This window comes from Aotus nancymaae, unplaced genomic scaffold (genome assembly GCF_030222135.1).
Source record: "Aotus nancymaae isolate 86718 unplaced genomic scaffold, 86718_ANA_hifiasm-v0.15.2.pri h1tg000002l, whole genome shotgun sequence".
Classification (NCBI taxonomy): Eukaryota; Metazoa; Chordata; class Mammalia; order Primates; family Aotidae; genus Aotus; species Aotus nancymaae.
The window spans coordinates 31948482-31975540 of record NW_026988413.1 but is presented as its reverse complement, the minus strand read 5'-3'; the positions used below and the strand labels follow the sequence as shown (position 1 = coordinate 31975540).

Here is a 27059-nt window from a genome sequence, read left to right as displayed (position 1 = left end):
GGTAAAAGATTAAAATATAATTACCTCCGTATCAGCAACTTAGACATAGAGATTACCACTATCATTAATATTATGCCGAAGACTTTCTAATCCCATTAAAGAAAACTGGACAAAATGTAAATGTCATAACACATTATGACAAAATATTTGTTTAATAAAGCTCATCAAGTACTAATATAACCTAATATTGGAAGTTGTAATCAATATTTATAAGTGAAAGAAATATGAGTGCAAGAAATAGGTCATAAAATGTTTGAGTAATTCAGCATCTCTATTAGAAAGTTATATGATACGGTGTGCTAAACTATATACACATAAGTTTATATTTCCAGATGCTAGTTAACATCTTTATGTGCAACAGACATCCCAAATCCAAAAGGTGAGCGCCTGGTCTTGCGCCCAAAACTGTTTTCTCTCTTATCGTCCCCATATCCACTGAAAACAACTCCTCTCTTCCAGTTGTTTAAACCAAAACTTTGGGCTTAACCTGAACTCTCTCTTTCTCTCATACCCCTTTTACAATCTTACATCATTTGGATATTTGTCCCTTCCAAATCTCATGTTGAAATGTGATCCCCACTGTTGAAGGTGGGGCCTAGTGGCAGGTGTTTGGATCATGGAAGTGAATCCCCCATGAATGTCTTGGTTCCCTCCCTGGGGTAATGAGTGACTTCTTACTCTATTAGTTCACATGAGAGCTAGTGGTTTAAAAGAGCCTGGCATCTCTCTGGCTTGCTCTCTTACCATATGACACACTGACTCTACCTTCCTTCTGCCATAAGTAAAAGTTTCCTGAGGCTTCACAAAAGTTAAGCAGATGCTGGTGCCGTTTCTTGTACAGTCTGCAGAAACTTGAGCCGAATAAACCTATTTTCTTTATCAATTACGCAGCCTCAGGTGTTCCCTTATAGCAATGCAAAATCCTGTCAGCTATATATTTAAAATACGTCCAGAGTCCAGAACCCATGTCCCCTTACCTCTGCTTTGCCTTCCAAATCCACCTAATTCTTCTCTTCTGGATCACAGCAATAACCTCTAAGTGGTCTCTAAATTCATCATGCCACCTGTAGTCTAAATTTCCATATGGCCAGCCAGAATTTTTCAAAGACAATTTTTTTTCAAGCAATTTTAAGTTCACAGCAAATTTGAGAGGAGGGTCCATCAATTTTTTATGTTTCCTATCCCCCCGATGCTCATCTTTTCTTTCTATAAAGCCAAGTTTCTGACATATTAATTTTTCTCTCTAAAGAACTTTTTACATTTCTTGCAAGGTAGGTCTACTGGCAACAGATTCCCTCAATTTTTGTTTGTTTGAGAAAGTCTTTATTTATCCTTCACTTTGGAAAAATAATTTCACAGGGTATAGAATCCTAGACTGTTTTTCTTTTCTCTCGATGCTTTAAATATTTCACTTCATTCTCTTCTCGCCTGCGTGTTTTCTGAGGAGAAGTCAGATATAAATCTTATCTTTGTTCCTCTATAGGGAAAGGTTCTTCTCCCCCTTCTGGCTTCTTTTAGGACTTTTTTATTCTTTAATTTAGATTTTTTTGTAGCTTGAACATGACACGTGTAGGTACAGTTTTTGTTTGTTTGTTTTTTAACATTTATTCTGCTTGTTGTTCTCTGAGCCACCTGGATCTGTAGTTTGGTGTCTGACTTTAATTTGAGGTAATTCTCAGTCATTATTGTTTCAAATATTTTTTTTGTATCTTTTTATTTTCCTTCTAGTATTCCCATGACTTGTATGGTATATTTTTTGTAACTGTCCAACAGTTCTTAGATGTTCTGTTCTCTTTACTTTTCTCAATGGAAACTTCCGTTGAGATATCCTCAAGCTCAAACAGTCTCTCTTCAGCTTTGTCCAGTCTACCAATAAGCCCATCAAAGTCATTCTTCCTTTCTGTTGCAGTTTTTTTTGATCTTTAGCATTTCTTGTTCCTAGAATTTCCATCTCTTCATTTAAATTCCCCATCTGTTCTTGCATGCTGTCTATTACAGCCCTTAGCATATTAATCATACTTGTTTTTAATTCCTGGTTTGATAATTCCTGCCATGTGTAGTTCTGATGCTTGCTCTCTTTTCAAATTGTGATTTTTTGCCTTGTAACTTTTTCTTGATAGCTAGACATGATGTATTAGGTGAAAGGAACTGCTATAAATAGGCCCTTAGTAATGTTGTGATAAGATGGGGGAACAGGAATCATCCTACAGTTTTTATAATTACGTCTGTCTTGAAGTAAGTGTATGTCTCTGGACCGTGACATTCATAAGTGTTCCTTGTTTGATAGTTTGTTTTTCTCTTCCCTTGGCTGGCGGGGATGGCTGGAGTAGGCTTGAGTTGGGTATTTATCTTGTCTCATGTGGAAGACTAGAGCAGGCCAGAGTTGTATATTTCCTTTTTCCCAGGCCAGTTAATCTTTGTTAACACCCCAGCAGGCTAGCCTCCAGCTAACTAGTTTCTCTGGAGGGCAGAACTTGTTAAGAACAGAGTGCTCTGTTGTATCTCAAATGGTTACTTTTTCGCTCTTCCTGCTGGAAGCATAAAGAGATTTTTCTTCAGTATTTACTGTGAGAACCTGGTTAAGCTCCTAGAGGTAAATCTCACAAAACTGTGAAGTCCCCCTAGTGACCAGATCCCCTTGGATTTTGTAACTCAGAGTTGTCCACACTGAGCCTCCAGCAGTCTGTCAATGACAGCTCAAGATTTCCTACCGGGGTACTGGTTCCTTTGGTGGGTTCGGCTCATTTAGTCTCTGCTCTGGTAAATCAGCCAGGCTTCATTTGTTCCTCCAGTCTTCCGGGCAGCAGTTTGCCCTGTGTCCTCATTGCTCTTCCAAATCCTAGAAGAGTTGTTGACTTTTTAGTCTGTTGGACTTCTTACTTGTTGTTAGGATGAACTGGCAATATCTAAGCTCTTTACGAGGCTAAGAAAAGAAATAATAAGAATTAGAGTAAAAATCAATGAAATGTAAAACAGAAAAACAATGAAAAAAACAAAAACAAATCAATCTTCGTTCTTTGGAAAGCTTAACAAAAGTGACAAATCTTTAAGCTGACCAAAAGAAAGAGAGAGAAGAGACAGATTCTCTTTCTCTTCCTTTTTTTCCAGCTTCGCTAGCCACTTTACATTCCTGAAATCTATCAGACATAGTCCTACCTCAGAACCTGCTGCTTCTCCCAGTTGCTATAAGACTTGATTGCTCTATTAAATCTTATTAAATGTCATCTTAGCAATAACGTCTTCTTCATAACCCCACCTCACCCTGGTACTCCTTTCCTCTGTGGTAACTTTCACTATCAAAAATACTATGTATTCTCCTTATTTAGAGTGTCTGTCTGTCGCAACAAGAGAGGGCAAAGCTTCTTGATGATTTATTCACAGCTATATCACATGCACCTACAATGATGCTTAACATAGAATAATACTCAATCGTTGTTGAATAAATTAGCTGAGCTATAATGAAAGAGCTATTACTTAATGCCCTGCCCTCAATATCACTTGCTACTTTATGTAACATACTAAAATCAATATCAACATAATTTTTAAAGAAATGGATCTTTTACTCTAATTTTACTTTTATGAGAAATAAGAAACTGATGAGAAAAAAAGACATTAGGAATACAACTTTTAAAATAAGTATCAGCATTTTCTTAGAGTTCAGTAAATTACTTACATCTATAAACTGGAACAGTAAGGATTTGACTCTTTTCTTCTGTTAAGCTCTTCTTCCTACCTTCTTCCCTCTCAACCACTGATCCCTCAGAGTGTCAGTTCACCATTACCTTCCTGCCATCACGCCAGCGTTCTTACTGCTTGAAGTCATACATTCAAAGCCTTCAAAATTGTGAACCATCAAATAAATGTTAAATTTAATTATAATTATAATTTAATTATAATTTAATTATAATTTATAATATAATTATAATTTAATTATAATATCTAGTTATTGATATTGACATATAGTTTGAAAATATTTTCATTGACTACACTGAAACCACAAAAGTATTCCTGTTAAGGTAACTGAAACGCCATTCCTAGTGTTTTCTGATTAATCGAAATTTTACTGACTTAATCTTAGATGTGAGTTTCTTTCTTTTTTTTTTTTTATGAGGATTGGAGGACATTGGGTAGGATCTAGGCTGGAGAAATGTTGAACAGAAATGATTAACAATTTTTAAGTATGTTATAGAAATTGGTTTTTGCGAAAACCACCAGATATGAGAAAACTTTGAAATCACTTTATACGTGGGACAATTTATTTTGAGTTATCACAGTCTCCACTTTGACAGAGGTAGGATTCAATAAGAAAGAACATTGCAACTACAAAAAGTTGAAAGGCAAGTATAAATGCAAATGGAAATTTAAGTTCCTGCTGCCTCCATTGTGGTTCAATCCCTTATAATAGCTTCCTAGCTGCTTTTTCATGCTCAGACTGTCCCCTACCAGCCTATTTAAACTGTTTTCAAGTTGATCTTTCTTTTCTTTTTCTTTGAGACAGAGTCTTGCTCTGTCACTAGGTGCCAGGCTGGAGTACAGTGGTGTGATCTCGGCTCACTGCAACCTCCGCCTCCTGGGTTCAAGCAATTCTGCTTCAGCCTCCCTAGTACCTGGGGACTACAGGCGCACGCCCAGCTAATTTTCGTATTTTTTAGTAGAGATGGGGTTTCACCATGTTGGCCAGGATGGTCTCGATCTCTTGACCTAGTGATCTGCCCACCTCGGCCTCCCAAAGTGCTGGGATTACAGGCGTGAGCCACCGCGCCCGGCCCCACGTTGATCTTTCTATTGCAGAGTCGTGATACTATTTCTCCACACTCAAAAACCTTAAAAGCAAAGCCCCATTTCCTGAAGCACCACCATCTAAACATCTTTCAAAACACGGCCCTTTTATTAGATGGCCTTGATACATATTTTCAGTAATATTTTCCACAAGGCTTCTATGCACACGTAGCACAGAAGTCAAACTGGACTGTTTATTCTTCAGTGACACCCAGTGATTTCTTCCTCTATTCCTTATAAACTAGCTCTCTCCTCCTGAAGTGTCCACTCCTCACACAATCTTTCATCAGCTCCTTCTAAAAGCCCACCTATTCAGTTATCTCATAAAACCTTTCATGTTCCCTTCTAATCCAACATGTATTTTCTCTCCTCCAAACTATCGCAGAACTTCACACCGTCCTAAGGCACCCAACAAGCCCCAGCTTATATCATAGTTGTCTACGTATTTATTTTTTTCCTGTCCATATCACCCCTGCCTGATTTTGTAAGATCTGAGAATGTGACCTATTTGCCTTAAGTTACTCAGGTAATAGGATAGAACCTTTTCTACATGGCATGCTCCATCGTTCCTTGATTTATAAAGTGACTAAATTGACACTATGGAATCACAATTGCTGATCCGCTCAGCAGCCAAAACCTAGCTCAGGTGTCCTCTTGAGAATTTTTCCAAATAACTATTACAGGGATCTGTAAGAAGACAATGGTGCCTTGTTTTTATTCTCCTGCAGATGCCATGAATACACACAATGTTGGGAAAAATCCCTTTGAAAAGTATTGGACTGGGAAAAGGGAGATAGCGTGGGCACTCCCACTTAGTTAACCTGAGTTTCATTTGCACCAATCTCTTTAATGATTTTAAAATAACATCATGCTATAATTTGGAAAAAGGAATACTGACTTACTTATGCTGAGTAGAACAGAAATCAACAAGCAGAAAATACATTTTCCCAGCAAGAAAACTAGGTTCCCCTATAACAAGATTTTTCTGAGGACAGACATTCAACTCCTCATCTTCTTTGGTAGCTTTTACATATCACCGTGTCACTAGGTCATGGTCTCTGCCATCAAGTTAGACATGTGTCCCACGCAGCAGGCATCCTATACAATTACTGCAATTTAAACTCCCGAAGAGGGAAAAGAGGGGATCCAAATACTCCCAATGGAGGAGGTTAGGTTTTTTTATTCAGAGTTTATGAAGTATCAATTTAAAGATAGTATTTGAATGTTCTCATAAAGATATATGAATATTTATTATTCCACTCCTATACTTTCATTGCACTTAAAGAAATTAAGTTGTATAGATTTAGTCAAGTTTATTTTTCAAAAGGAGAAAAATTAGAACTCAGAGTGCTTTACGTAGGATTCACAAAGCTTCAAAGGTCAGTGTTCATAGGAAATCGGATGACAATTGCATTTTAAAAATTCTTGATTCTGCCCATAATTCCTCAAGGGAAAACCTGTAACTCTATGTGCTAGTTCAGAGGTGAATTTTTAAAAAACAGAAACTTTCTTCCTACTCTGCTATTTATTCATATTTTATAAATATTCAGAAGTAATTTGACATCTATACCTGAATATTTAAAATACATCTTTGTTTTAACATACAATATGGTTTTATGAATCATGCATATAAAATACTGCTATTAGAAAAACTGCTTTATACCATAATGATTACCTGCCTTAAAAGAAAATATATTATAAAATAGTAAGGCCAGTTTTAAATTGTGCATAGAACCAGTAATTGGATCTTTAAGGCAATTAGAAGATTTATTGAATATTGGTTAAAAGTAGATTGACAATGACATTAAAGAATAAAGTGTAATTTATTTGGTGCTACTTTGTGACTGCTTCCAAGTACAAATCATCTCACAATACCATATACAGCATACTTTCAATCACAACTCAAATATAAAATAACCTACAAAATCACATGGCTATAATCAATATACAATAATTGTACTTTCAAAAGGAGAAAAGATATTAGGAATTTTAAGTTAAGTTGCAGTAACTTTTTTCAAATAAAATATTAGCACCGTACCAGATAAAATCATCTAAAACTATTGGCCTTCTCATTCTTCTTAAATAACTAAATAGAAACTTTTTTTCAAAGCACAAATATTAATTTGTAAAATCAGTTCTACAGCAGTTAATATTTCTTTATTATTTCTTTTTTGCATTTTTCCCTATAAGGAAAAATATGAATTAAAAACTTTCACGGGATATGAAAATCAAACAAATAAAATGACCCAACCAAGTACTGCCCTTCAGCAATGAGTTCCAACAGAAGCAAAAGTGGACATTTCACGGCGGATGGTGCTGAAGGGCGAGAGTTCGAGTTCTGTGGTGTACTCGTTGTCATTGTCATCACTGGTCACCGTTGAAGACTTCTGAATGCATTCCTCACAGCAACAGCAGCAGCACTCCATGAAGGCCCGACTGAAGGGTTTGCAGAGACAGAAAAGGAGGACTGGGGTGACACAGGACTTAAAGAACAAAAGGAACTGGCTGATGATATTAAGGAGGTCCATTGTCTGCTGCGAAACCCCTGTAGCCATGTAGGCAGTAACAATGTTGCAGATATTTTCAGGAATAATGCAAAATCCATACAAAATGGTCAGTGCCACTACCGTACAGTTCATCTGGCTCTCTAGCTGAATCTGCCGCTTATTCCCTCGGGTACAGGCTTTCTCTGCTTTGCGGATTTTCCTTGCAGTCACCAGAGAGCAGGTGATGGTGAAAAGCGTGGGCAAACAAAAGTAACAGCCAAAATACCACCAGAGTCTCGCACCGTCGTAGGTGAGGGCTAGAACATAGATGGTGTCCGGTAGGTCAGGAGAGATCTTAATAACGCACCTTTCCGCCGGAGCGCGGTCGCTAAACCCCAAATCCTCCTTGCTCAGCTGGCGGAGAACAACTTCTGGAAGTGCTAACAGTAGAGCTCCCACCCATATAACAGCAAGTTTGGCAGTTGTTGAAGAACAGTTTTCGATCATTTCATAGTACATCTGCACGTTGGTGGCAGCTCGGAAGCGGTCTATGCACAGAGCACATAAGGTGAAGGTAGTGACTCCCAGGGAAGCGACCTGTGGGGGAACGGAGAAGACGCTTATTCCCGGTGTTCCCCGAAAGATCAAAGCACTAGGAAGTAAATGCAGATTGGCAAAACAGTAAAATAAATAAATACATACATAAATAGAAATAAGAGACAGAACAGTTTTCTAAATGAGACATGGGTAACTGAGCTCAGGACGTCAGCTGAATCATTGTAAGCATCAAAAAAGAAAACAAACTGTAGTGTAGTGTTTTGGGAGTCATGGAGGGCAGAACATTTAGGACTGGAAGGATCCATAAAGATCAGCTAGTCTAGTCGCTTTGTATTATAGATAAGAATCCAGAGACACTAAAAATTGTATTCACCATGAAAATGTCTGCCACTAGGAGATCTAGATAGTTAGGATAGTGCAGAATATCCCATTTTCATTACTGACCGGGATGCTCATGTTTCTCCAGTGTAAGGGTCAGTCGTGTGCCTTACACACAGCAAGCACTCAAGAGCTTATTTATTGTCCAGAGCAAATTTATTGTCTCCAATGGACTAAATAATTAGAGAGCTCCTCCAATTTTTCCTAAATGCAAAATAAAGTATTTCAGTATTACTTTCAAAGGCATACATGTATGGAAAACAAGAAAATTCTCCAGAGACCAAAATTCAAAAGAAAACAAATTTCAAACAGGCCAGAGACCCCTCCCTGTTCATGCTGCACGTTTGCCCTAGGGGCACCTGCCAGTCCTGGTGAGGGTTTCAAGTTAGTTTTAGCTAGAAAAACGGGGCAAGGTTCCCAGGTACACAGAGGCAGGAAGCAGAGCTGAGGTCAATGTGGGTGGGGATTGGGTCAAAGACCCCTGATGAATTTGGAACTCCTCAAATGCTTACATCTTTGGAGGTGTAAAGGGAAAAAAGAGAGGGAAATAATGAAGAAATCTGCCTGTATGATAGGATTTGGGTCTGGATAAACTGGGAGAAAAGGAGGGAAAAAATGTCAAATTCTAACCAGGAGCTTGAATTTACATAGTGTTAGGGTGAAATTTTCCAGGATCTATGTGGCTCAGAAAACCCAAAATGCAATTTAAAATAATCCCAGGCAACTGGTAAAATCAAAGGTAAATCCTCTCTGGAAGAATGCACTTCAAAACCAGGCTTGAAAAAATCCTATAGTTAAAATTCAAGGGACATGAGTTGATAAAATCGAAAATCACAATATGCAAGAGACAATTAGCCACGATGAACTTATATGCCAAAGATACACAATCAGACATAAAATATTTATCATAAAATAGGTATGTGTATCAAATTTCAAGAAATAGGAGATACTAAAACAAAAAAAATAGAACATGTAAAAATACATGAAAATATGCAGAAAAGAGCCAAAAAGATGTCTCGATATCCCAACCACAGGAAAATTTTGGATCAGAAAACTCTTTGACAATAAACACATGAAAAACTGTATTCAAAAAGGCTCTGTTCTTATACGCATATGGTTCAGACATCTAAAAAAATCAACATTTAAAGGTTAAGAACCAAAAATATATACCTATTTTTTTTTTCACACAGAGGCTTTCCAAGAATATAAACACATGTTCCTAATGTAAGCATGCTATCATTCATTTACTGACAAAACATTTATTAAGCATTGTACATGTACTCGAATGGGATAAATAGATACATATCCAACACAAGCATACATTATTGATATCAACTCTGTGCCAAGCACTATACTTGGTATCCGGAAAACAGAAAGTTACCAGAAGCAGCCCCTTCCCTCAAGCATATCATAGTCAACCAAAATGCGGGGGATGGTTCTCAAAGTCAAACATAAATACAGCAATCACCCAGCAGCATTAAATCTACTCACATATTTTGGGAAAAATTTAAGTAATTTAATATTTAATAAATGTAGCCATTATTTGTATATTTAAACAAGAACAATGAGTAGAAGGTAAAATGTTAATAAGGTTTTAGATAAAATATGGACAAAAAGAAAAGTCCCTGGGTGGATGGAATGCTCTGGTCTGCATCCCAAAAACACTCGAGTGTATGGAGTATGTGCATTCGCTCTCCCCTGCCTGCTGGTGGTAAGATTTAAGAAGCACATTTATAGGCCATTCCCTGGCAAAGGGGTAGAGGAAAAAATAAGTTTAATTATTTTTTATTTTTTTTTATTGTACTTTAGGTTCTAGAGTACATGTGCAGATCATGCAGGATTGTTGCACAGGTATATACGTGGTAAGGCGGTTTGCTGCCTCCATCCCCCCATCACCTATATCTGGCATTTCTCCCCATGTCAGCCCTCCCCAACCTCCCCAGCACCCACTGTCCCTCCCCTAGCTCCCCCACCAATAGACCCCAGTGTGTGATGCTCCCCTCCCTGTGTCCATGTGTTCTCATTGTTCAACACCCGCCTATGAGTGAGAACATGCGGTGTTTGGTTTTCTGTTCTTGTGTATAAGCATAATTTTAATGTCTAATTTTTTAAAAGTCCTTTGGCTTTTGATGTTGACAAAAGGGAAACCATTTGTCATACAATTTTAGTACTCAAAACATTAGTTGTTTATCTACTATATTCAAGCTGTCACTCTCCCCAGAACTATGGCAACTTGCCTTGTGGATTCTGAGAGTTCCAATGTCAAATATTTCCTCCTTATATGCTACATATCACACGGTGTCTACTGGTTCTAATATGGAAAATAAGGACATTGTATCTATGCCCTGACTACTCTCATAACTAGTAGTGGAGATAGTCTGAAAATGAGGTATAATGAGGTGTTAATGATATAAAAAAATTTGACTGGCAAAGCTCTAGATCAGTGCAGATAAAGAGTCATGATTGGACTTATAACGACAATTCTTGTTCTCCAAATTTTTCAGAATGTCTCCCATAAACATCGGTATGAGAAACATCAACCTAATATGACTTCAAATAACAAAAAGAAATCTCCACTTTCATCTTTTAATAATTAACTTTCAAATTAATAATTGTTTACATTGATGAAAATTTGTTTTGCATGTATGCTGGAGGCACAAAATAATTCTAAAATTGAGGTCCACCTTGTACAGTTGTCTTATGATCATGTTTTTAAATGTCAGCAATTGCCATACTTGGAGACATCTAAGAACGCTGGCTGCTTTCTACAAGTCTCTCTCAAACAGTATCATGTGGAAATTACAGTACATTAATTTATAGAATTTTGAAACTTGGCATTTGCATATTAGATTTTCAAATTTTTGATTCATTTCTCTTAAGTCTGAGAGGAAAAAAAACAATCTTAAACTATCAGAAACCCTCAGCAAAGCTTTCTGTGCCATCTTCACTAAGGCAAATCTTTGTACATGTTTCCCTGTCACTTTATAACTTGAGTAAGTGCACAAATACAAAGCCACCAAAGTTTATGCAATGCATTCTTTTGAAATCATGAATAGCATTTCTATTAAAAGGAAAGCTCATAACATAAAAATACTGAAGACTCTGAGGAGAGGCAATCTGTTAGAGGCTCAGAACATCTATTTGCTTGGTGGTTTTCTATCATTACTTGCAAAGAACACTCAATGCACAAAAGATAGCATCTTCTCTATTAATCTCCCTAGTTTTAAATCTAGAGATTGAAAACATATAGATCAATTATCATGGATGCTAATATTTGCATGCCTAACTCCAGGAAGTTACAAAGTCTTTAATGAAAGGTAACGGCAAATGCATGTGGGTGGACATGTATTAAGATGGGTGTGTTAGATTACCAACTCCTTAGATATCAGAGGCTGTGCTGCACATCCGATCTTAATTAGAAGATGTTAACTGCCTAAGAAAGCAAGGCAGTGTTTTTCCAGGTTCTTTACCTTCAATCTCATAAGATAACAAAAGCCAGGACAGATGTTAAGCAAGATTTACATGTGTTCCAACTTATCATCAGGAATTCTACACTGTATTTTATCTGAAGATGCTCAATTCTTCAGTCCTATTCCCAAAAGCTTTAGTACGGAGTCAAAGGCTCAAAGATACGTGATCTGTAGTCTTTCTGATAAATCATGAATTAAGGAATTCTTCCCAGTTTTCATATACAAATTTCAAAAAAAGCTCCTATATCAAGGATCCTGTTTTCAAATTATACTTTTCTCTGATATCACTCTCTACAGTTGGATCCAGCTGCAACAGGGTAAACAGTCCAGAAAGGTCACAGGAGCAACAGAGAGAGTTGCTGAAGGAGCCAATGAAGAAAGTAGCACTGCTCCAAATGCAGACGGCACTTGAGATGCAGTTGCCAAGAGCAACTGCAGCCCAAATGCCAGTCCTAGACATCTACTCTCTCCTGCTGCCACTGCCTGCAGTGATATTACTTCAGATCTTTTTCTGTAAATTCTTATGCACTACATTTTATGGTGTGAAAGAGCAAGAAATGCACAAAGGCCCTGTCAGTAATTTTCCAAATTATTTATAGGAGGCTTTAAACATGTGTAAAGAATTAACTGCACACCTCAGAAATTAATTGATAAAAATCATCCGAATAATGAGTGGTGGTCTAATTTCTGCTTACCCAGACATGAAATCTACCCATGTAATTAAAATTCCTCGATGTTGGAGCAACATGAAAAGATTTCTATCACAATTTTGAAATATACTTGTTTACATACAGCTTATTAAAAATTCTACCAAGATGAATAGTGCAATTATGTGCAATTATAAAACTGCATCAGGAATGCCAGATCTTCTGCATTTAATGACCATATCCGATTGCTAAAATTCAATATCACCATGAAATATGCTCTTGGGAGTAAAGCTGTTAAGCATTGGCTTAGATGGGTAGTTCTTTGAAGCAACATCCTGAGACACAGAATGAGTAAGATGCAATCTCTTATTAATTAAACTGCAATGGGAGGAATAATTAACAGCAACAAAAGCAGAACTGTAAACACTTTTCATAGACAAGACTATTAATTTTGAGAATTTCAAGATCAGAGGAAAATTAGAAACAAAATTTTAACTATTGGGGAAAATAAGATATTGAGCATTTTGAGAGGACTGGCATTGGAATACAGAGATGGCAAAGGAATCAAAATAAACAACTGTAAGATCTTTCAAACAACAATGTTCTGCTCTTCTTTGTGTCCCAGAGTAACAACAATGAAGCTCCTTCAGCTCCTGCCCAGTCCACATGTGGAGGAGTTAGGCTCATGAGCAGTGAGCACATGAGGAAAGTGAGGGGTTTAGGGTTACTCTTCTTGATCACCCCTAAACTGTTCCCATTTTAGTATCATTATACCCTTATTGAACATTGTAAATCACTAGCAAAGAGAGCACTGCATTAGCACAATGCTATATGTTTGTGTCTTGTTGTTTTTAAGAGAGAAAGACAGAGAGAGAGAGAGATAATCTATAAAATATAGTGTAGCTGCTGCTGGGAACAGCGATGAATAAAGCAAGAATTTTGTTCTCAAGAGGGTTGGAATCCATGACAGAATTTTTTGACTATCTCCCACCTGCTACCATGCACCCAGTAAGTTGCTTTATATATGAAATGACTCATGACAGTCTACGAGGCAGAAAGTCTTGACTAACAGTTTCTGGCATGATTGCTGTGACTCCCCTTGATCTGGGACATATCCATGTATGCCTGGAGACTGCAGTTGAGAATCACTAGTTTAACAAGATTGGAAGACAAACATAATTTCACAATATCTCCTAGGGAAATTGCTACAGACGCCTAACTAGCTTTACAGGCTGACCAATTCATAAAACCTCTCATGATGTATAGTTGCATTTCAAGAGATAAGATCTAATTTTTTGCAAACATCATCTATGTCTTATATAGTCGATTAAACTAGGATAACCTGGGGATTGTCAGTTTGACTGGTTATTAACAACCCAGGACAGTAATGATTTGTATTTTAACTGAAGTATCTATTTAAATCTGTGGGATACAAGGATGGTGTGAAAAGGCAAGAGAACTTGAAGACCACCCAGAATTCATGTCTAAATATACTTTTTGTTGCTCCTGACATACGCAGTAACCCTCATAAAGTTGTAAAAGTTTGCTCCTGTGTAGGAAAAAAAATAGCCCAGGAAGGACTGTCATTAGCTTTGTATGTTACTTTAGTCATTTATAAAATCATTAAATAAATCAATCAGTTTGAATGGATTTCTTAAGTTTTCTCTTCTATGATAATACAGAGATAATAAAGAGATAAATTTTCTCCCATATTATAATGATACGATAATTTTAGAGGTAAAATTTATGCTATCATAACATTTGCTAATTTGGAGATTTATAAGGTACTGAAGAATGAATACTAAATCATAGGCAAATCACTCATATTATAAAATAATTTTATTGTATTCTATATTTTGAATGTTTTTCTAACTCTAACCAAACTCCATTCTGAAGTCATCTAAAAAGATTTCTTCCTAATTATATTTAAGGTGCAACTGACTCAACTTAATGATCCAGATATTTCAAGCAATATTCAATACCCTGACAGATGAGTTCTCATCTTCTCCTTGCCTCAGCTTTCTTAATAAGGAGCAAGGTAATATGTATTTCTCCCCTTATTGTGGATGCTAATAAGATATACTATGAAAGTCCACCCTAAAATAAAAATAGAAATCTACAAAACATGGAGGATTTTGAAAATATAATGGAAGTTTCTGTGAATGGCTTATTGAATTACCTTTTAAGTTTTGTTACAGAAAGAAACCAACAAAAAACAAGTAGTTTGGTTAGGATAATGAAGGAGTACAAATACAGTCACCTGCATGGAAATGATACATTTCCTCATCTAGTCCCTTATCACCACTGGCAAGATTGAATTTAAAGAAATCCAACTCGGTAGTTATGAGAACCATAGATATACCTCAGCTTTCAAATATTTTGTCGCTCTGTTAAACTTACATTTAGGAGATCATGAGTCCCAAATTCTGGTTCAGCACCTATGCTGTCCAACTTAAGACAGCTACTTTACACCACTGATGAGAAATTAACCCAGTCAGTAAGTTACATGGCAACAATGAATGACTTTGGAGAAAGATTCAGAGTGAAGCTGTCTCTTGATAAAATAAGAAAAAAATGTATTGCTCTTTCCATTGCAAGGTAATTTTAAGTCCCATGGTTTCCTGGGTTTCTGTTAAAAAATAATACAAACAGAAAGAAACTTATAAGGCAAAATACTTAACAATTAAGGTATGAAGCATACTTTATAAGTCAAGATATATATAGATTTCATTTTTCCCACTGCTCAAGTTTCTAATTCAAAGCAACTATTAGGACCTGCGGAACCTCGGCTACCATCACCACTTTGTACTACATTAAATCTCTGTTCACTCAAAATTATATGAAGAAAGAGCCCATGGATGCTTTATGAAAAACAGTAATCTACGGAGATCCTGTCTTAGCTATTGCTGCATTTCTCAGAAGCTTACTGCAGACAAGTAAAAAAAACAAACAAACAAACAAAAAGATTAAAAATGAGAGTAAGATGTGAAATAGCACAGATCCCATAAAATATAAGTCATAAAGTAAATTGTGTCTTTTGCAAAACTTTCTGGCACAAATCAATGATAACACTGATAGGGAAAGAAAAAACAAAACAATATCCCTCTCTGCAAAATTTCCTTCCTATGAAATTGAATCTACATGTTCAAGTACAGTGAAGTGACTAGAACATACCGATTTTTATAAAATAGGAAAATGTCTAACCAAGGTCTCGATAATTGTATTCTAGCCTAGCTTATATTTTACATAAAAAATCTTTAAGTGCATCTATTTATGTGCTTTCCTTTGTTTACAAGTAACCCTCAAAACAAGGGAGTTATTGTTAAGAAAACCCATTCATTTGGGCCGTGAATGACAACCTATTATGTCAGTGGTTACAGGCCTAACAACTAGTCAGGAAAAGAGCAGGATGAGCACAGGGTAGAACCTCTAAATGGCTGGAGCTGGTATGCCTTTGGCTTCTTCTTGCATTTTCCATTACCCTTGTCCTTGTAGCACTTCAGGGCAACTTCCCATGGGAGATACTTGTATGAGCACGAGTGGGGTAGCACATTTATCAGAGCCACTGTTTATCAGACTGCTCTGAATAAGATGACCTTTTCCAAAAGGTCTTCCTTTTGGAGTGCATGCAGATCATGACACTATGGCAATGACACACTTCAATTCATATTTCTAAACCAATAACAGAGCAAGGAGAGACTTTCCTCGCCCCTTATGTGCACGCACACACTGCTTGTGCACTCTCTGGAATGAAACTCTGGCAGCACAGTCAAAGAAAGAGAAGGCTTCTTATCATTATCAACTGATATTTAGTCTGACATATTCACATATAATAAATATCCATTTATTTCTATTATACCCAGACTATTCCATTTATACGTAATTCCCAATGCCGTGGGGAGAAAAATATTGTGAAGGCATCGACTATCAATTGTCATTACTGCCTCATTCTCCACCTTCTTTTCTTTTGCCTAAGCTTGATATCATGCTTTACTTATTTTAAAAGCCATTTAAGACTATTTAAAAATCAACATATTCTCCCAAAACTTGTCTTGATTCCCTAAGAACTCTTTCCTTTTATAATCCTATCTCGAATTAAGTTTCTTACCAATTATGACATCTAGAGCACAGTGTGTTCCTTACATGGTTAAAAAATTCATTTAACTACAACCTAACATGTGATAATTTCTATTAATCTGTCAGGTGTTTACTGAAACAAAAATTAAATAAGGCAAGATTAGCATCAGTTTGTCTTAAGATATAAACCATCTATATTAAATTCTAAAGATTCCATGTTTATTCTCAGTACTTACAAAATCATTTCAAAATGTAATATTTCCCCCAAGCCCACAGGCCAGTTTTCAATGTCTGATATTATTATGATGCTCCGAATCAATCTTAAAGTGACCTGGAACTTCAGTTGTTTACCTTGGGGTTCTGATGAGTTTCCAAAAAGTGGTAACAAATTTTTACCTAGTTCCCTTTCTGACTAATGATACTGATTGCATGACTGTGGACTCAAACTAAAAATTATTTGTAGTTAGGTCATCATGATTTTAATGAAATCGAGAAACCATATTTTAAGACAAAATTTATCTGCTTTTAACCAAAATTTCACTCTTGATAGTCTGTTAAGGAAGTTTCTTTCTTGATTTAATCTTATTATAGAAGGCAGTTATTTCTAAATCTCATATCTTGATGTGAACTGGCTTATCAGATGCTTTTCCTACATAAAAAAGATTTGAACTAGGGAGACAATAGTAAAGAAACGTCCTGAATATGGGACTTGATGAGGAAGGGGCTATTTTGAGAGAAAAAACAAGTAACATCCCTGAGTAGAGTCACAGACCTAATGAGAATGTCTCATTCTAGGCAGGGTCAAATCAATGACCTTGGCCTCATTAATGAATGCTATGAACCATTCAAGTGTACAGACAGATAACACTGAAAACTATCACAAATTCACAAACCAAAAGTATTCTGTCTCAAGAACAAGGCTGGCACAGTGATCATATCCTGCATTTTATGGTAGTTTTATGAAAAGTATCTATACCTACTTTGCAAATAATAAAAGACCCTCCATATCTGAGGTTGCAGTAATCCCATTCTCGACTCCACTCTGAAATTTTGGATGAGATCATCTCTTCTGGCACTAAGAATACTATTCCAATTAGGATATTTAAGAGTTAGTCTTGGCAACAAGGTTGAGTTCATTATTGGACCTTGGCAGGTCAATTCTTGGGAAGTGAAATGACAGACGTATCCCTGGAGGATGGAGCAGAAATGCAGAGGCAGAGACAAATGGCACTGCATAGCTGCCTTCCCATCCCTCTCCCACAATCTATATCCCAGACACAGGTCCATGTGCTTCCAGTGGGTTACTGTTAAATCGGGTTGCAGCACATAAGACGAACGCCATTAAAGGTGTAAAAATTGTAAAATTGTATCAAGGTTCATGCAGCCTAAGGATGAAAGCAAAGGTAGACCCTCATCCACTCAGCCTTTGGTAAACTCATAAGCTCATATCTGCTTTACTTCTGCAGACATGTTTGCTTCCTTGTCTCTGTGGAAGGATACTTTGCTGACATAACAGGATACCTTGGAAGCCCGCAGGAGCTCAAAATCTTCACTCTAATTATGTGCTTGAGAGATTAATCCAATTCTTGAGGAAGTCCATTCATTATGCTCCCCTTTCTTCAAGACTCTTCAAGGGGGTCTAAAGTATCACCCTTGTCCATCTTCTTTCTTAGGTTCTCTAAGGTCAAATTAAACAATTTGTATATGTTTTGATAGTTTCAGAAGAAAAGGACTCACTCAATGTAATATACTGTTATTACACTGCCAAATAAACCATTCATTTAAGTAAAGTGTTTAATTTTGATTTGTTTAGTGTCCTTATAACTAATGAGGACTAACTGTAAAGAAGAGATAGTTATCCTAGGCACTGGCACAAATTCCATATTTTAAAAGAAATTTCTAGTACTGAACAATCTGCTGAATTGTTTTGCCAATTATTATTATTATTTCTATCCTGGGAAAACTAAAGAAAACAAAAAAGCAAGAATTAAAAGATTTTCATATTTGTAACTTTTCTTCATGGATCTAGGCTGTATGGGCATAATAGTAAGAATATGATTGAAAATAATTGGAGAGAGTACAGTTTTCCCTTTAATTTCTCCATCTTTGGTCATAACAAGTACAACTGTGACTTGACCCATTTCAGTGCCATTTCTGAGCTTCCACGATGCTTTGTTCAAACCCCTATTATAATATTCATCATGGTGTAGAATATTACTTTTCTGTACTTTTAATGGCAGTGGCTCATCTGTGATATTCATCTTTGGAATCTTTTCCCCGCTTCCTCTACTGCCTTCTTCTCTTGCCTACTCCTAACATAGTATCTCACAGAGAAGAAAAGCCAGGTAAATGTTTGATAAATCAATGAATGGTCAACAATGAATGAATGATGACATCTATGGAAAAGGATTACAGAAAATAATAAATTATTCATATTGTTCTTTAATCACTTATTGGGTGCTGCTGTTTTATACATAATTCTTAAAAGCTGAAGGCCACACAATTATCTCTAGAAGGCAAGTAAAAAAAATCAATTTTCCTATTTACACTTCATTGACAAGCTTTAGAAAAGGATACATTCTCATTACAATCAATAGCTAAGGAAACTATTTGGATTTCTTATTTGAATATTATAAAGCTTTTCTGTCTTGTCTAAGATCCAAATTCAGTTAACTTCACCATACACCATTTAGGAATGGAATTATAAATAAAAGCACACTCTAAGAAACTCTTTTCTTCCTGTTAAGAGTCATAAGCTAAATATTTTCATTTGCATGGGAATATAGAAAATGATTACTAAAAGATTAATGGATGTCATAAAACATTTGTTCAGCACCATTCTCATATATTGAGTACATTTTCCCTGAGAATACTATTAGTAACTTTAAAATTGTTCATAAAACAGTATGTTTCCACTTAAAAGTCCAGCAGAATACCTAATGGCTAATCCACCTCTCAGAGAAAATTTACCATATGCCATGATAAATGTTCTAGTACTTGAATGCAGGCATTCTAGGGAAATCTGTGTAGAATCGGATAGCTGTACGGCACTGCCATCTTCAACCTCCAAAAACCCTTCCTTTCTTACTTGTCAGTGCTAGCTACGCTCTAAGGCAATCAAAGAGCCATTTGTTCCACTCAATTTAAAACCAATACTTCTAAAGCCATTGGAGAAGCTGGCCCCTCTCATTAGAAAAGATTCTAGACTTGTCACAAATTATCCCCAGACCAGAAGCCCTGGTAAGACATGTTCCCTTTATTCTCCCTCCACCTCTGTGCAGAAGTTTTGTATCCCAGTAAAATAAAAAGTACAGTTAGATCTGGGGTTATCTCATTATAATTATTTGAAGCCTTCTACCCTACAACCAACATGAAGGTGTGAGTTCTTTAAACTAAAGAGAATCTCAATCATTTAAAACTCCCAGTTAGTGTCCAAACAGACCTTAATCTGTTATCTAGGATCTGGGACAGATGATACCTTGATTCTGACTTACATTAAATAATGAGCAAAGAGCTGTTTCAGTTGCCATATTCGATGTTTGAATTATGTGATTTTTTTTTTTTTTTGACAGGGTCGCACTCTGTCACCCAGGCTGGAGTGCAGTGGCATGATCACAACCCACTGCAGCCTCAACCTCCAGGGCTCCAGTGATCCTCCCACCCCAGCCTCCTGAATGGTTGGGACTACAGCCGTAAACCATCATGTACCACTAATTTTTGTATTTTTTGTAAAGATGGAGTTTTACCATGTTAGCCGGGCTGGTCTTGAACTCCTGGCCTCAAGTGATTTGCCTGCATATGCTTCCCAAACTGCTGAGATTACAGGGGTGTGCCACCACACCTAGCCCTTATTATTTGTTTCTACACATTTGTTAGATTCCTAAGTGAATGGTAGGTATGGTAGGGAACTCCTCTGCCATTTTCCTATTGCAACCCACACCCACATGTATCTCCACCTCCCCCCATACACATATAAGCACACTACATATAAAACTATTGTTTTGAGTATAGTTTTTTTTTGTGACTATGTAATAAATCACTTTAAAATGATGTGTCTAGGAGGATGGCCATCACCTATCCAAAATTTCTTCTCTCCTATCTGGCTTTTCCTACCATTTCATTTGTCCTTGGTCTTTATGAGATTTACTACTAGGCCATAAAGATGTCATAATCCTGGAATAGAACAGGAAAAGTCATCAACTACAACAGTTCCCAGAACATTCTTACTCACAGCAATATGGAACATCATAAAACTTTCTTCTCACAATAGACCCTGGAAGCTGAATGCTATTCTCAAGCTTTAGGCCAACAAATTAAAATAGAAAGAGGAGTTGAATGCAAATTACAAACTGTATAGTTTTTACTCAAGAAATATCTCCTATTTTTCTACAAACACCCAAATCTCCCCCAGAATTCCATGATTCCCTTCAGATTATGCTAACACTCAAGCTGTAGAGGAGAAAGAATTGTGGTAGGAAAAAAATAAAGCAAAAGAGAAGATGAGAGAGAAAAACTGTAAAAGTCAGTCATAATCAATTGAGGATAAAATTTAAAATTAACTATGAAAAATTAAAAAATAAAAACTGAAAAAGGTTAAATATGTTACTGGAAAATGGTAAATGCTACATATAAATAAGAAGGTATTATACATGGTTTAAAAAAACAGGAAAAATAGCCAAGAAATAAAATAAATATAAGAAAGTAACAAGTGAAGGAAAGGCAGAATTTAGAAATATGAAAGGAGACAAAATGTCAAACAATTTTTAAAAGTCTTGAGGTCAGAGGCAAAATTTTGGAAGATTTGGAGGAAGTTCAAACAAATATATTTGTAATGTCCTTCACTAATCTAACACACTTTATGATTTTAAGAACATAAAATGTAACCTATATAACTTTTTGGTCATTACAGTAATCATGTTTGGCACATTAAAAAAGCATAGTTATCTCAGATTATTGCAATTTTAAAAATTTCAATTAACTACCAATTGCAGAACTTACGGACAGTTTATGAGAAACAAGATGAAATTTAAGAATAAAAGAAGCTATATATTTAATTATATAACAAATGATGTTTATGAGTTTTTATTTTTTTCCTGTCTAGTGGATAAAAAAAATTTTTTTAAGATGCCAAGGAGGAGAAAGGAAAAGAAAACACTCACTGGTTAAAACTTGTGCTTCATACATGTTTGTCTAATCAGCAAATATAAATACGAAGCATCGAGACTAAGGGTCTGGTGGCTAACTAGGTATATATGTTTAGGATAGTCTCTGTGCCTCATATTTCATCTTAAAAATGAAGGAGTTGGATTAAAACATCATCTATGTCTGATTTAACATGATTGCTCAAAATCTACTGTAGTGGATGCCATGATTCCACCCAGACAGCTCCCTCCAAAGTCCTTCGAGAATGAAGCACTGATTTCTCCAGCTGCTGGGGCTATTGGTTGATGGTGCTTAGCTGCATCCCTCTCTGGGAATTGCCCTTGACCAAACAGATCCAACCAACTCAAGGTTGTGCCTCATCCTGGGAGCAGCCTCACATCCAATGCCTTACATATAAAGATTAGTCCATGAAGAGATGTAAAGGCTGAGCCCTCTTGCCTCAGTTTAGGATATTTCTGCATGGACATCCAACCTTAAAGTTCCTAATGCTGTCAGCTGAGGACTTTGTGACAATTGCATCACAATTCAGCTTCTCCCTTTGCCCAATCCTGTTTTCTTCCTTCCCTAATAGGTATTGAACCTGAGAGCACAACCCAATAAACTTGATGCCCCAATAAATCTACATCTTAGGGTCTGCTTTTGCAGGAACCCAACATAGGAGAGATACTAAATATCTCTTACTTTGGTGAAAACATCAGTGCCTCCTGGAGACAGAAATGCTTTTATTTTGAGATTTGGACTGTAGTTCTTATTCTCAGTTATCAGGAATTATGAAGCCAACAACATTTTCCAATAATTATTTTTATAAAATATTATAAAATTATTTCAGAGTGATATGGATTAGGTAGGAATATAGAAATGCTACATATTAAGATGTTCATTATTTTAGCAATAAAATGTATATTATACTCTAATTTAAAAAAATAAACTAATGATTCTCTAAGAAATCTTTGATTCTTTTGAATCTCATGATTCTCTAAGAAAAATAACCCCTATGGCCAGGTGCGGTGGCTCACACCTGTAATCCCAGTGTTTTGGGAGGCCAAGGCAGGTGGATCACAGGTCAGGAGTTTGAGACCAGGCTGACCAACATGGTGAAACCCATCTTTACTAAAAATACAAAAATTAGCCAGGCATGGTTGTGCACACCTATAATCCCAGCTACTCAGGAGGCTAAGGCAGGAGAATCACTTGAACCTGGGAGGCAGAGGTTGCAGTGAGCTGAGATTGCGATACTGCACTCCAGCCTGGGTGACAGAGCAAGACTTCATCTCAAATAAATAAATAAATAAATAAATCAACCAACCAACCAACCAACCCTGCACTACTAACTGAAAAATACAGAATGCTATTAGGATGGTGGGAAAACTAAGCAAAAATACAGAGAGTAAAAGAGAGATTTTACTCATAATAAAAGATAAAAAAGCACTCTTGAGGAGCTAAACTAACAAGTGAAACACAAATGAAAGTATCTTTACGTTTATAAAAACTCAGAATTATGGAGAAAGAAAATTAAAATGTGTACATAATAAATGCCAATGCTCAAAATGCTTATATCTCATTAAACTAACCAAAGTTTTTATATTCTTTCTTGAATTTGATATTCTTTTCTTTTAAGGTGTTCTTTCAAAAACTTTTTTTTCTTTCCCCAATTTCTTTTTTCTGTCCTATTGTCTTTCCCTCTAGCGTATACAGATTTCTACACGTCCAGTACATTTCCAGTGAGATAAACCAATACACTTCTCTTTCATTGAGGTACCTCTCTTGTCCACTTTATACTTCTCTCTCTTTCTTGCATGTCAATTTCTTCTGATAAAAAAAATAAATTTGAAACTGACCTTGAAAAGGTAGTTGGTAAATAGACACATATTCTCTAACATGAGTTAAACTACCACCTTCACAATTCAAAAATGAACTGTCTACCAAACAAAGTAGATGTTTCAGAGATACGCCCAGCTTGCCAACGAGAAATCCGGGATGCTGATAAAGTAGCAACAGCTGATTTTGTAGTCATGGAATGATCCTGCACCTGATCCCCGTCAGGATAACAGAGGGTCTTATTTACTGTTTCTTGCCTTGCTCCATCTAAGTAGGTACTGTTTTCTGTTTACTTATCCCCCAGCTTTAGGCCTGGAACAATGTTGAACATAGTGTCACAGGCCCTGGTGCCAGACAGGATCAGGGGCTGTGGAATGTTTACAGTTTCCCTTCTTCTGCTTCCATAAATGAAACGGACAGTCTGAATGGAGAAAATCAGGGGCCAGCTGGCTAAAAACACAACTGACAGCAAAACACTTGGGCCCCTTCCAAGAGCTGGTGTTAAAGAGAGACCATTTAAAGAGCAAATTCCACCTACCACAATAGTGGGCCAGGACACTAGCTGTAGGATGAAACACCTCAATTTCACTCCACATGATTTTTGTTTCCAAAGTTTGGAACCTCGATGTGCCCCCTTCTCAAGAAATTTTCTAGTTTCAGGGTCAAGCCCTGAAAATAGCCAATTTTTACACCCATCACAAATGACAAATGTATAAATTTGAGAATGTTAAACAAATTCTGTGCCATGGTGGCCAAAGTCTTATTTTTGCTTAAGTTCACGTGCGCTCGCGTGTGTGTGTGTGCGCGCACACACACACACACAATTAAGAAATCAAGAAGGAAAAAGAAACAAATGACATAAGAATTTAGATGGGATAGTATGGAAGACAGCCAGACACTTAAACTAATTTGAGAGGTTAATAATATATCATGAGGTCAACTGACAAAAGAAACATAATTTCCTTTCTTTCTTTGTAAAAATAATGTTACTCCAACCTTGGTGTTTAAGAAAAAATGCAATAATCTTCTCGGAGGAAAAATCACATTGAAGCACTAGATAACTAGTAGATAAATGCTAATGATTTTTTTTTTTTTTTTTTTTGTAGGCTCTGATGATGACAACCGTGGGCTGACCATTTATTTAACCCTAAAATCTCTAACAAGTGCCAAATCGGAAATATACATATCACCATATTCAGGGAGATAGATTTATACTCCAAACAATTACATATATTGTGAATCATCATTTTTTTACAGCCCAGGTGCAGATGAATTTGAAGGTGATTTAGCGAAACTGCCTCTTTTTGTATATACACATATGCATAAATGACTGGAAAGAGAAATGAAAGAGGGCTCCAGATAAGCAAAGGCGTTCAGCTAGCTTGGTGCATCCAGCAGCAGTTCTCTGTTGCTATAATCCCGGAAACAGACAAAGCCAATAGCTTGAGACCCCCTGGAAGGCATTACCTCTATATAGGGCACGATCTTGCAGGAGAAGTCCTCCAGCAGCCACTTCTTGGTCAGCTCGTGGAATATGACCAGCGGAAGGCAGAAGAAGATGATGAGAAAGTCCCAGAAGGCCAGGTTGGCCAAGAGGGAGTTGGAGATGCTCCGCATGTAGTAGTTGTGACACACGATGCACATCACCGCCAGGTTGCCAATGATGCCGGTCCCGAAGATCACCACGGACAGACACATGACCGCGTAGGCTCCGTAGGATTCCTGGGTCAGCGGGTAGAAAGGGTTCTTCAGTCTCACGCGCCGGTTCGTGCTGTTTCCACGGCGGGGACCCCCAGGCTCATAGATTCCTTCACCCAAGGACCCATTCTGGGCCAGCGCCCGGCCTGGGAGTGCAATTGTCCGCCCTTCATGCCCTGCTGGTCCATTGGCCGTCTTGGGTGAGGTCTTGTGGTGGGAACCCTGGAGTTTCCCAGCTCTTCTTGGCCAGTAAAAAAGATCGCTGGCTCCGGGCACTGTCTTTACACTCTGCTCCTGGCTGCGCCCGGAAATGCCAGCGCCTCTGGTACCCTTCTCTTCCTCCTCTGAGATCTGAAGGAGGAGCTGGAGGGCCGTGGGGTTCCCTCTCCCCAAAGTTTCAGGAGGCTCCTGACCCCGAGCACCTTTCCACCTCCAGGGGCCAGGCAGCCTGGTTGGAGGTGCCGGGGCTCCGGCTGAAGACGCCTCCGCCCCTCTGCCTGCACTCGGGCCACGGCCCGGGACCGCCGGCAGGTCCCAGGAGAGCGCCGCAAGCACCGCCGCCTCCTGCTCCTCCCTGGGTGCACGGGCTCGCAGAACGTTTCCTGCAGAATTTCCCGGTCCCCAGACGTCCCTGCCGCGGCGCTGGATCACTGTAGGTGAACAGCTCTCCCCTAGACAAGTTTCGTTCCTGGTCGCAGGGGCGAACCCGAGGGCAGAAGAGGCAGACAGCTTGAGCAGTAGCAGAAGCAGCAGCCGCGACATGCGGGCGAGAAGCGCGCCCGGGGCTCGCATGGCTTGGCGAGGGCACACCCGGCAGCCGCGGCTCCTGCTTAGGATCGACACCTGCTGCCGAAGTTGCTGCTGAGAGTTAGGCACATGTCACGTACTCACCCCCGCCTGGTAGCGGGGACCGGAGATTACGGGGATAGCGGAGGATGGGTCTTGGGGGTCACACACACGCCCCCTACAATCCTTCCTTGTTTGGCATCTTGTGCATTTCTCAGCCAAGTTCAGTCCCAGCGAGGTGGGCGCTCCAAGGTTTGTAGAGGGAATGGGCTACTCCCAGCCGCTGACCTTGGAAAGTTGCAATCTACACCTGAATGTTGATTAACGTTGCGACTCGGGGAGCCCGGACGAAGCAGGCTCCGCACTGCCTTTGGGTGGGGTGGTGGCCTTCTTGATAACAGTTGCTCTGCCTAGTTACATCCTTTCGACACTGCTTTATCCAGTTGCAAGCCGAGGTCTCTAGAGGAAAAGAAAAACAAGTCCCCCTCCCCCAGACGACTGGCAGTCACAACCCCGCTCCCAGCTAGCTGGAAACAGGTTGCAAACCATCAGAAGCAGCGCTGATGCACCGGCAAAACTCTCGCCCCACCCAGCCCCAGCGACTTGCGAGGCTACTGCTGCCGAGGAGAAGCGGGATTCCAGCCCCGCCGCCACTGCCAAAGTTGCTTCTCCTCCAGCTCTAAGTTGACGACGGGGCGACGCGGGCTGCTGGACGGCGTTCCGCCGCAGAGAAGGGAATCGTGGGGAGAAGTGGGAGAAGAGGGCGCTGCTCGTCGGTGGACGGTGCCGCCGGCCGCGGGAGCTCGTCACTACCACAGCGGGCGCTGCCCGGGCGGGGAGGGTGGTGCCTGGAACCGCCGCGGGCCAGGCGGTGCGCGGCCAGGAAGGGGAGGTGGCCCGGCCTCTCCCCGCGCTCCAGCCGCTGCGCGCGCCCCCGAAGCCCGACGCTCGGCTCCTGGCCTCCTCCCCGTCCTTCGCCTCCTCCTCGGAGAGATACTGGTTTGTGGGGAGACAGGATCCCCTGGTGGTTCACCACTCACTAAACCCACACACGTTTCATTCAAGTCATTTGTAGCGGCTTCCACTCGGAGGAGCTCGGAGGGAACAAGGGCGGAGGCGCGGAGCCTGCGCGGCTTGAGGCTAGGGATGGGCGGGACAGGTTAATTCCCTAGATGTCGAAACTGGCCAGACAGGTCCCG

General features: G+C 38.6%; 1 protein-coding gene across 1 annotated transcript; it reads right to left on the bottom strand.

Moving 5' to 3' along the window:
• Positions 1-5943: 5943 nt before the first annotated feature.
• On the bottom strand, positions 5944-26652 carry GPR37 (G protein-coupled receptor 37). The gene is made up of 2 exons (XM_012474028.2): positions 24844-26652; positions 5944-7862 (listed from the first exon to the last, which is right to left on the bottom strand). Exons 1-2 carry the CDS (start codon positions 25864-25866, stop codon positions 7044-7046), a joined length of 1842 nt encoding a protein of 613 aa, XP_012329451.1. The 5' UTR covers positions 25867-26652; the 3' UTR covers positions 5944-7043.
• Between the last annotated feature and the right edge of the window lie 407 nt (positions 26653-27059).